The sequence below is a fragment of the Rhagoletis zephyria genome, unplaced genomic scaffold (genome assembly GCF_001687245.7).
Source record: "Rhagoletis zephyria isolate East Lansing unplaced genomic scaffold, Rhagoletis_zephyria_1.1 Rzeph_scaffold_06217, whole genome shotgun sequence".
NCBI lineage: Eukaryota > Metazoa > Arthropoda > Insecta > Diptera > Tephritidae > Rhagoletis > Rhagoletis zephyria.
In genome coordinates this window covers 10,830-22,315 of record NW_016163300.1, presented here as the reverse complement: position 1 = coordinate 22,315, position 11,486 = coordinate 10,830, and the positions used below count along the sequence as shown (strand labels likewise).

Below are 11,486 nucleotides of genomic sequence, written 5' to 3'. Positions count from 1 at the left end.
ATACTGGGGCCATGTAAATCCTATTGGGCCACGAGCATGCTATGATGAAGGCAAACGCGTCTCGGAGACACTTAGCTACGCTTATGCAAAACAAGTATACGACTACAAACATACTGCAATATCAAGTCATAAATTTCTAGCTTATTTACAGGAGAACGTCAAAGTGCGCGTAGCACGTATATTTAATACATACGGCCCCCGGATGCATATGAATGATGGTCGTGTTGTATCCAACTTTATTCTACAAGCACTCCGGAATGAGACTATTACGGTCTATGGTAATGGCAAGCAAACTCGGTCATTTCAATATGTTTCAGATCTGGTCGATGGATTAATTTCCTTAATGGCATCTAACTACACTCAGCCCGTCAATTTGGGCAATCCGGTGGAGCACACAATCGAAGAGTTTGCGCGGATCATAAAAAAATTGGTGGGGGGTAAAAGCGAAGTAAAGCAAACTGATGCAGTCGAAGATGATCCACAGCGTCGCAAACCGGATATAACACGAGCAAAGAAATTTCTTAACTGGGAGCCCAAAGTACCACTGCAAGTGGGTCTTTATCGTACGATCGACTATTTCCGACGTGAGCTAGAAAGGTCCGACCGATTTCAAAGAGATTCAAAGAAATATTTTGATTCTCCTGATATAGAACGCAGCCAACAGAGTAGGCAAAGTTTCGTGCCAGGAAAGGATTAGTTCAGTTGAGTTGAAAGAAAGAACATTATTAATGTAATTTAAGTTAAATGTTAAGGCTGATATAAGGAAGAAGGAGAATTTAGAGTGTAAATAATTAAGCACATTTAAAAGTAAAAAAAAAAAAATGTGTAGTATTTAAGTTAAAATTTTTGGTAATTAAAGAAATCAAATCAGTCATAAAATTCGAGTCTGTTAAGAAGTTCCCTTTCCAATACGTTACGGTTGTTTTGATTTTGTATTTATTTTGTCTGTATGAAAACAATTACGAAATAAAAAAAAGTTAATAGAGATATGTAGTTGGGTATGGCACTACGACCGGTAGGTCTATTGTGCCCCTAGCTCATCACAACACCTGAACCAGCCCCAGAGTGTCTAAATTTCATAATAGACCCCGGAAACAGTGAGTGTATGTGCTTCCCTCTTGGCCAGACGTGCCCTATGCTCCTATACCTCCTCCGTGCAACGGCCTCACATCCATAAGAAGGTGTCCTCTAAACCGACAGTGGCCTGTCAAAAAACCTATAATAATTCTTAGTTTCTCGTTTGGGAGATCCATGAGTAGCCTGCATCTTATCAGATTGTAACCTCCTAATATGCTTTTTACCTGACGTTGACCCATAGTGCCACGCCAGTGCAGTTCCCTCTGTTTGCAATTTTCTTCTGAGCATTTCCTTTATGGTGCAAAGGGCTCAGGTCCTATCGGGGTCAAGGAAGCGGCCATTCTGGCCAGATGATCAGCTTCCTCATTTCCTGCAACCCCCATGTGCCCTGGTACCCACATTAGTTGGATAACATTAACCTCCGCCAGAGCATTAAGCCTCTCGACACACTCCATAACCAAGGAGGGCTTGATCTCGAATGATGAGAGGGCCATAAGTGCCGACTGACTATCACTCAATATAAGTATCCTTTGATTCCTATAATTTCTGCGAATGTTAATCTTAGCGCACATACTAATGGCATAGATCTCCGCTTGAAAGATGCTAGGGAAGGTTCCCAGGGGTATCGAAAGCTTCAGCCTGAAGCCGTACACGCCCGCTCGCCTGTATTTGACTCTCCTTAATAGAGGCACACCAGGTCGCCTGTTTATAAGTGTAGGTCTTGAAATTTCTTTCGAAGACCATATCTCCGTTAATATCGTCACTGGGGAACAAAGCCAGGGGAGCTGGGTACCTAGCTTGTCCCTGTTCCTAGATGATAACACCTTGCCCTTGTCGAAGCCCTCTCTCGCAAAGTTAAGTAGGGTTCGCTTTGTAGCCTGTTCAACTGACAGATGCAGCGGCTCGAGTTCCAGCATTACCTCCGGCGCTGCCGTCAGACATGTTCGCATTGCTCCCGTAATGCAAACCCATGCCAGAAATTGGATCTTAGAGAGGGTCAGCCTCACCGTTCCCATTGTAGTCCTGGAATACCAAGCCAACGCACCATAAGTCACTATAGGATAAGTCACTATCATGGTGTACATCCATCTGAGGATGCTCGGAGAGCACCCGTGGGATTTACCCGCTAGAAGTTTGCACACCATCATCGCTCTCATAGCCTTAGAGGTGACCGCATCAACATGGGCCCTCCACAGAAGCCTGGAGTCCAGGGTAAGCGCCAGATACTTAACCTCTGTGGCGACATTGATACGACCCCGTCTAAGGTCAAGTTCCTCATCCCCTGGAGTTTTCGTTTCTTGGTGAAGGGGACTATAGCTGTCTTAGAAGGGTTGATATTTAAACCTACGTCTGCGCACCACTTTTTTGCAAGGTTAAGACCTCTTAGGATGATGTAGACTGACTGAGTACTCCTCCCAGTTCCCGATGCGCTTTACCCTATTGAAGATCCTACGCAGCTCTTTCCTAAGAACTGAGAGTTCCGATGATCACCAGGGAGGCTAAGCCCTTCCCTTTGGCTTTGACACGGGATAGCTGGAGGTAAAGGCATCCAAATTACTGCCGTTCAGCCTGTTGACCCTGTCTTCTAACTCTATACAACCCACCTTTCTCTTTTGTGCTTTTATCTTAGTTAGATTCAACCTAAGTACCTCCTCGTATTTAGCTCAGTCTGTTTTCTGTTGTTGATGCTGACGTACGATGCCTCATCGATACCCAGGTTGAGCCTGAGACCGTTGTCTTCAGCGCCGCATGAAACCAACTTCCACGCAGACGTGTGGACGCCCTCGTTCTGGGCCTGGATGAGCCCCAGCACGTACTCAGCCGATTTCTCGGCGCATCTTGGATGGAACATCGAGATATTATGCACCGGTGGGATGTCCTAACCCCTATTGGTGCATAACACGGGCCCCTCCCACTCCTCAATGTTAGGTGTCTTATCTGCCAGCCATGCTGCGGTCCGCTCATCCTTGCAGCCCACAAGGAGCATGCCTGATCTGAAGAATACCCCACAAAAGACCAGTGGGTGCATCCACCCCTTAAGGACCTCGTCCATAATGGCATCCTGGATTTTGGTTAGGTCCTCAGGGCATAGGGCAGCAGCAGGGTAATCACAGACCAGCACCGCCACCCGGATGCCTTTAAGAGCATACGAATAGCTAGGCTGCTTAGTGGTACCCTCCTGTGGCCGACCCTGGCCCGCAGATCCATCCAAGCCCCTAGACTCTGTCGGAGGGGGTGTTGATGTAACTGTTATGGTACCTGTGGATTCCCTCCTTCTCCGCCATTTGGTGGGCGCAAGTTTCTGCTGTTGTTGCCCGCTTCTCTGCTTTTCAGCAGGCGCGGGTAGTTCAACTGTGTCATCTCTTCTGCATACCAGCAGTTGCAGACGTGTTACCTCTGCGTTTTTTCTCTTCTCGCTCTAGTACCTCCTTCTCCACATCTTGTCTTACCACCGCCATAGCGCGGGCTGCCTTCGGCGTCTTCCCCTGCTCCCGGTACCGGAGATACCACTTGACTCCCGACCCTCCAAGGCCAGCTCGATGGTGGTCATCAAGGGCTCCCGGTCGACCGGAGGGGGTAATGGAGGCGGTCTACACCTACGGCTTCTCTCCGTGCTATCTTGCAGCTTCCACCCTCACTCACGCGATGAGGTACGACTGGGAGACCTGCGGCGCCTGCGTCTAGAGCGGTGCCTGCTGCTAGAGCATTGCCTGCTGCTGGAGCGATACCTGCTCTTCGAGCGATGCCGACCCTTGGATCGGCCTCGGCTCCCGGAGTGGTCACGACTGCCGGAGCGACGCCGACTATCAGCTCTGTTCCTGCTTGCGAAGCGGTGCCTGCATTCCGGGGTCAGAGTATCTGCTCCCTTAGTGCCTTCTACCTGAAGCTGCGCCCGATCCACGCCGCACTATGGGCTAAATCACATTTTTTTGTTTAAAATCTAATATAACGAGAAGGAAAAGAGCTAGCGCAATAATTTTTTGTGTGAATAAAGTTCAAGTTATGTCGGTTAAAGGAAAACTAAAGCGAACGTCAACACGCTTTACTTGAGGGGTTAAAATGAGGGGCGAAGTTGACCATGTTCAAAAAATTTATGACCTTTCGATTTTCTTTTTGCTGTATCTCAGAGGCGAATCACGATATCGATACAATTTTTATTTTAAATAGCAGTAAATGAAATGTACATTAAGAAAAGGCTTATAAAAAAAAAACCTTATAAAGTGTTTTCATAGGTGCCGAAAACGATTCCTATAATTACTTCTGCAAGGATTGATTTATTGGGATATCATCAACCCTTCATTTGGAGGTTAAAATAACGGGTAAGTTGCTGAAAACAAGAAAATTCTAGAAATCGATGTCCTTTCGCTTTTCTTTTTGCTGTATCTCAAAGGAAAATCATGATACCGATACAATTTTTTTTTTTTAATTGTAGTAAATTTAATATAGATTAAGGAAAAGCTTATTAGGATACCATCAACCCCTAAATTAGGGGTTGAAATAAGGGGTGAATGGCTAATACCCAGAAAATTCACTGAAAAACATTCTAAAGTGTTTTCATAGGAGGCGAAAACAATTTCCAAAATTATTTCTGCAAGGTGTATTTTATTGGGATACCATCAACCCCTAAATTAGAATTAGAAATATGAACGAAATCGGACCAAAAATACTGGTTTACCAAATATATCGACTCGATGGAATTTTTCGTGGTATTATTCCTTTTAATGTAGTTAATTTACGCGCTAAGTATCAACCAAATCGGACTATAAATACGGGTTTTTCCTGCGCCGCCTATCGAATTAATTCATCTTTTGTATTGCATTGTCAACGGGTTCTGAGTCAACTGTGAAGTTTCAAGTCTCTAGGTCGTCATCGCGAAGTTGCTCAAAATTGATACATATAATGAAGGTTTCCTTGTGCTGGAGTTGGCCTAGTTCTCGAATCGAACAGTAACCTTTTCCACATTCTTTATCAAAAGTGAGAATCGAAAAAAAAAATTGTTTTTCAATCATTTTCGAATTGTTAACCCTGCCCAATATTTACTGGGATCCTTACCGATTTCAAACTTATGCCGAGGTGATCGGTTTCTGGAATATGGGTGTATAAAAACAGAAACAAATTATTGAAATAAACACAAATGATCAATCGCTATATTTTTTTTATTTTCAAAAGTATACAAATTATTGTTCACCAATATTTCTAATATACATACATACATACTACAAACAATTTAATTTATTCCTGTTACTGCATAATTTATAACATTTTTTATACATACATGTCGTCCACTTACAAACTACTTGGAACTTAGCCTAAACTAATTTAAATGTTATTTACAATAAATCGATTCTAATGCACCGGTTACTTGTATACTTGTATATATACATATGTATGCATGGGTAGGTAGGTAGGTATGTATGCAGACATGTGTATGCATGTATAAAATGTGTACATATGTTTTATCAGCAGATATTCTGTTGTTTTTGTAAATGAGTTTTATAAAGGAGGTATTTCATAAGGTATACCGCTAGAGGTATTTTGATTTGTTGTGCTATCCAGCTTGTGCTTTCATAAACTTGCATTTCTCATTTGGGGATATTCTTTCAAAAACGTGCTTTTTAGGGCTGTTTGCAAGTTGATCGAATTCTACAAATTTAAATACAACTATTAAATGAATTAAATATATATTGATAATTTACAACAAATGTATCTACATATAAGTGGCTGTCCCGAAAATTTGAGCAATTTCTAGCAATAAGTTTTGGGCAGTTAAATTTAGGATAAAAGTAATATATTGTGTCTGCATTGCCGACACTTTCCAGTGATTTAGGATTTCATCAATTCAGGTGCATAACCCAATTATATGAAATATGCATAAAAAGTTGAGGATAAACCATTATAACTGCATTCAAGTATGTTCATGTTTAATAAAGTGATCCAAACTGCGAGCAGTCCGAGAGTAAATCTTTATTGGAAGTCTATAAAAAGGCCAAATTTAGGAGCGCCGTTATCGACTCAATGTTATATGCACGGAGTCGGTATACGACGATAACGATGCTTAACTGGGGATTAGTGTTAACCAGACATGGTGAAAATGGCCCCAAGACTAAATACTTATTGAATACTTCTAGCTGTATCATTCTTTAGACCTAGTCTTTTAAACCTTGCACTGTGTATGACATTCTCCCTCTCTTCTTATTTGGCGCTGTAAGGGCCTAAGCGATTTTGGCCGAGTTCAACACAGCACACCAGTCGTTTCTTTTCTATGCCAGCTGAAGCCAATTGGAAATGCCAAGTGAAGCCAAGTCCTTCTCTACCTGGTTTTTCCATCGCAATGGGGGCCTCCCTCTTCTTCTGTAGCAGGTACCAAGTTGAATAATTTTGGAGCTGGAGCGTTGGAGTCCATTCGAACTACATAGCCAATCCAGCGGAGCCGCTTTATGGTACAAAAAAATTCCATTTTGGAANATCGCAATGGGGGCCTCCCTCTTCTTCTGTAGCAGGTACCAAGTTGAATACTTTTGGAGCTGGAGCGTTGGAGTCCATTCGAACTACATAGCCAATCCAGCGGAGCCGCTTTATGGTACAAAAAAATTCCATTTTGGATTTTTCATCGGGGCACCCTCCTAAAATGTTTATTTTTCCCATTGGAATAACATGTAGGAAAATTAGGTCTTCTCTTTTGAGGCCAATATAATTTTCTCGAATCAATCAACACGCTCGAAACTATAGGATCAGATTTTTTAATGATCAAAGCGGTCATTCATAACATTCAAATCATGTCGAAAAAATTAAAATCACTAAATAACGATTATTTTCGATGTCCGGCAGATGCTCTTAGCTAGTTATTTAGTAAAGGATAAATGTGTTTGTTGTATTTTTTCTCGTTTTTATTCAATGAAAGGAAAATTTATTAAGTCCAAAATAAGTTCCGAAAATTCGATAAGNATTTTTTAATGATCAAAGCGGTCATTCATAACATTCAAATCATGTCGAAAAAATTAAAATCACTAAATAACGATTATTTTCGATGTCCGGCAGATGCTCTTAGCTAGTTATTTAGTAAAGGATAAATGTGTTTGTTGTATTTTTTCTCGTTTTTATTCAATGAAAGGAAAATTTATTAAGTCCAAAATAAGTTCCGAAAATTCGATAAGGCCAAAATCGTACGAAATCTTTTAATAAAGATCGAATCCCCCTGATTCGTGGACAACATCAACAAATTCTAATGCAGGTATGGCATTTTATCCCATATACATGCATATATATCGCATACCCTCTTCGAAAGAAGCATAACTCAAAAAAAAAATTTATAAATTTTTTTGCATAAATTAATTCGTAGAATTTATCTCCAATTAATGCATATCATTTTTTCTTTATTATTTCCTCAAACTAGAAAACTACTGCTATAACTATTTTTGTATTGATTTCCTTGAATCCGTATGATACACAAGCAGTTATATTTCCGTACTTGATTTTTGAGTTGTGCCTCTTTTGAAAAGTGTGTGCAATTGTACAAATTTTAGAAAATGCGATAGCATGATTTCGTTATACATAAATCAAAGTAAGATTATTTGTATATCCATGAAGAAATGCATTTCACTTGTGTTGAATTTCATATAGCAATACTACATAATAACAAGCATAAAAAATTTAAAATGAAACAGTGGCATATTCTCTATTTTTTCAAACAAATTTCTAATATATTATAACAAAAAAAGTTCACTTAAAGTGTTTAACTATTACAGATATTCGTTTATGCAATGTATGCTAGTACTTATACTAATCACTAATTTTTCTTTACTTAAACACAATTGTACTAAGTAGTATGCTGCCTGATATTGAATAGTTACATTAAATCTTAAATGTAACAAACATGTTTATAATAACAAATTTCCATTGATTGTATTTCTTTGAATTAGAACGTTACTGTTCGCAAGTTTTGGAATTCAATTTCAAATGCGAACGGCAATTAAAAAAAAAATTCGAAATTTTTGAGTTCATTACATTACTGTAATTTAATTTAATATTTCATGTACTATTTCAAATCCGAATTCGTAAACAAAGTTTATAGTTAGTATCAAATTCGATATACATATGTATGTACATATTGTGCCGTATGTACAAAACTAAGCAATCTCTTTTTCTTAAAATTCCAGACCTTTAACATAAATTTTTTTAATAAATCGAGAAAAAGATCTGAAATTAAAAAAGCAATTGCTCAGTTTTTATTTATACGGCCCATTAAAATACTTAAAACCATTGCAAGCCCCAAATGTCCTTTATTCCACAATCACCGCCACCGTTGCAGATATTAAAATAATTGAACTATGTATATTTTTTTCGCTATAGCTACATACATACATATATTGAGTTTCTGTTTTTACTTATTTGTGCTTTGATCACACCACATTGCTTTCCAATTGCGCATGAGAATTATGTGTACTTATTTACAGGAACTTTCACGTCTTGCGACTCGCACAAATGCGTTCTCACCTGGACACCGGTTCAAGCATCTCTACAAATAATTTTTTTACTGTTATTTTACCCCCATGGCATATGTCTCGCCAGAAGCGACGTAATATACCGTCAGCCTGTCGTAACGCAGGCAGCAGCAAGAGTAATTGTTGCTGATGTGAGACAGCGGATCCGTAACGCAATAAGCACACAACATCGTTTAGTGAATTAAGGATCGTGTCACGAAATGCTCGCAATGAACTTTGGTCATCTAGCAAAATATCACAATTTGATAAAATCAATGCTTTCAGAAGATAATATTCTTCCCGTCGCGGTGACAAACGTTCCAAACGCTGAGCAATTTGCACACAGTGATAGTAAAATTCAGCGTAGCCACACTCCTTAGCTAGCGATTCGTCCATCCATACATCGGTGGCAAAACATAGGCGACCATTAAATGGCACGGAACGGAAACTAAGCTGCAATGTTAGTATTTCCGCCCAGGATACTTGCAAAAGCTTCATTTGGTCGTTGAGGGGCAACTCAGTGAAGCCGGGCAACTGCTTAGCCCAGCCAATTACGCTTACCAGTTCCTTATCATATAGATCACTGAGCACGGAGAGAATTTCGTCTGCGTCGCAATTGTTGTTTTGAAATATGCATGTTGGCTGTAGGGTGGATGTTGTCATGCTGGAAGATATTATCTCGCTGTGGCTACTATTGCTGCCACCACTATTGCAATTATTTTGCTCCAGCTTAATTGTACTACTCTGCGTGACTTTTGTGATGCTTGCATGGCTGCTGCCATCGGTAGTTGTGTGCGGCTGTTCTAGTTGCTGTTGTACCGTAAGTGCGTCCGGCTCGTATGCGTTTAGAATCTCTAGTATTTTGATATCTTCTAATGAGGTACTATTGGATTGGTAAAGGAGCTGCATTGTTTGGTAAGAGTTTGATATGGGATTACGTCGATACTTCTGTCGACCACCACGCACGCGATCCAGTCGCACACCTTCCTGAAGAATGAAATTGAACACATGTATGTTTATAAGTTTCAGCAATAGAAATATTATTAACTACTACATATATGTTCCTATATGGTTGTGCATAAGAATGCCTCATATAAAACGTTTCCTCTTTCCCCAGCAAACTATAAAATTTGATACATTTTGTGTCTCCCACCTACATATTTTGTATCAATTCTCCTCTCCAAAATATGTACCTACATCTAAAAATCGCTTTTACGTTATAAAATGTTTAGCTGGAACTCTTATTTCCAAAAAAAAAAAAAATCATTCAGGATAGCGGAATGAACTCTTGAGAGATCTTAACACTTTTAGAAATACTGGTATAGTTCAATGTATATTTTCTAAAAGTTTTCAATCCAGTATTTAAGGAAACTTAAACAAAAGTTTTGGTTACAAGGGAAATTGAAAGAGCAAAATGACAACTTGTTTTGAGGGAGTTGCAAGTTTTTAGTATTCAGATTTTTACTTTTAACGGTTTGTCAATAAGAAAAACACCGTTGACTTCCTAAGGGGGGAGCTGTAACACAGATAATGGATACTGTTTTTTCGAATTTTAAAGTTAACAAGTAATTTTTACGCAAAAACACAGCCGACTTCAATTCTCATATAAAAATTTATGTGTACCGTTAATTTCTTTACATATGTGTGTATTCAACTAAATATGTATGTATGTATGTACATACGTAGTTTTACTTACCTTCAACATGCCCATAAGTAAACATTTTTGGAAACGACACGCTTGACATGCCTTGCGTCTACGCTTATTAATCTCACATTCATTGTTAGCGGGACATGTGTACTCTATGTTTCCCTGTATGGTGCGTTTAAAAAACGCCTTGCAGGCCTCACAACTAGCGACTCCATAATGGAATCCTGATGCAACATCACCGCATACCAAGCAAAGACGACGCAATTCGTCGCGTATTGAGCCGCCAGTTGTAGCTCCACCGCCACTAATGGTGTTACTGCTGTTAGCTAGAGAATTGCTGTTGCTGCCATTACATTCGCTGCCTTTTAAGGGAGTTGAAGTACTTGTTTCGCAGCTAGTAAAGGCGACCCTCTGCAAATCAGGCGTTAGCGTAGTCGTTGAGCTACACAGCTGTCGCTCTGGGGACACAGAAGGTGATGATTTATTGCCACTGGTGGAAGTGTTCGCACCTGTGCCACCTCCACTTACGACGCTACCACTGCTGGTGCTGCTTGTACTACCGCTGGTTCCATTCGAATACGAATTCGACCGATTTACACCGAATGTGGTGGAGGTGGTCGGACTGCAACATGAGGTGCTTATGTCCAACTCCTGTTTTATGTGCAGCACACTGCCGTCAGACATTTTAGGAATTGCTGTTCCTTTCGTTGAGCTTTAGTTATCTGAGTTTGTATGATACTGCGGTCTTGAACCTTCAAACGCCTATTTGAGGAATAGAAAAATTTATTAATAAATAGAGAATACACGATAAAGAATTAAGACGATAACAATTACTTTAAATACATTTGTACATACATATGTATGTATGTATGCACAGTTCTACATATCATCATATACTTGAGACTTCAGTGCTAAAAAGGTTATTTCACAAACCTTGAAATGACATTCAGGTAAGCTCACTTACAAATATCAGTGCGCTTCGAGCCATGAGAAGGTCTACTATTTTGAAGAAACACACAAATATTTAATTGGGTTACAGAAGAACTCATTTATGCACAAATTAATGATTAGCCATCGAAAATATTTAAAACACAGACAATGGCCAATCATAATCAGCGTAGATCATTGTGCTAAACAAATCCAGTTTTGAATGAGAAAAATGTTACAGTAGCATATTACAGAAAAAATAGGTGATATTAATTATAAAGATGTAATCTTCCTTCATTCATGCTGATAACACACCATCGCAAACATAAAGCTAAGCGGTAAAACCACAAAAG

At 39.7% G+C, this 11,486-nt stretch overlaps 2 protein-coding genes across 2 annotated transcripts in view; one reads left to right on the top strand and one right to left on the bottom strand.

Annotated features, from left to right (window-relative positions):
- Uxs (UDP-xylose synthase) overlaps positions 1–911 on the top strand; it is a 6,723-nt gene extending 5,812 nt beyond the window's left edge. The window contains exons 4-5 of the mRNA XM_017628802.1: positions 1–94; positions 152–911. The exon at positions 1–94 is cut by the window's left edge and continues 17 nt beyond it. Coding sequence (XP_017484291.1) covers positions 1–94; positions 152–697 — 640 coding nt within the window. The 3' untranslated portion in view covers positions 698–911. The remainder of the gene's footprint in view (positions 95–151) is intronic.
- A 6,377-nt stretch (positions 912–7,288) lies between these two features.
- Positions 7,289–10,962, bottom strand: ERR (estrogen-related receptor). Its single transcript, XM_017628801.1, has 2 exons — positions 10,255–10,962; positions 7,289–9,545 (listed from the first exon to the last, which is right to left on the bottom strand). Exons 1-2 carry the CDS (start codon positions 10,888–10,890, stop codon positions 8,568–8,570), a joined length of 1,614 nt encoding a protein of 537 aa, XP_017484290.1. The 5' UTR covers positions 10,891–10,962; the 3' UTR covers positions 7,289–8,567.
- Positions 10,963–11,486: the final 524 nt, after the last annotated feature.

Bases quoted from the DNA above. Each gene is read 5' to 3' on its own strand.
- ERR (XM_017628801.1), bottom strand. From the start codon at position 10,890: ATGTCTGACGGCAGTGTGCTGCACATAAAACAGGAGTTGGACATAAGC. The intron at 9,546-10,254 runs GTAAGTAAAACT...TTCATTCTTCAG, and splicing joins TACTTATGGGCATGTTGAAG to GAAGGTGTGCGACTGGATCG.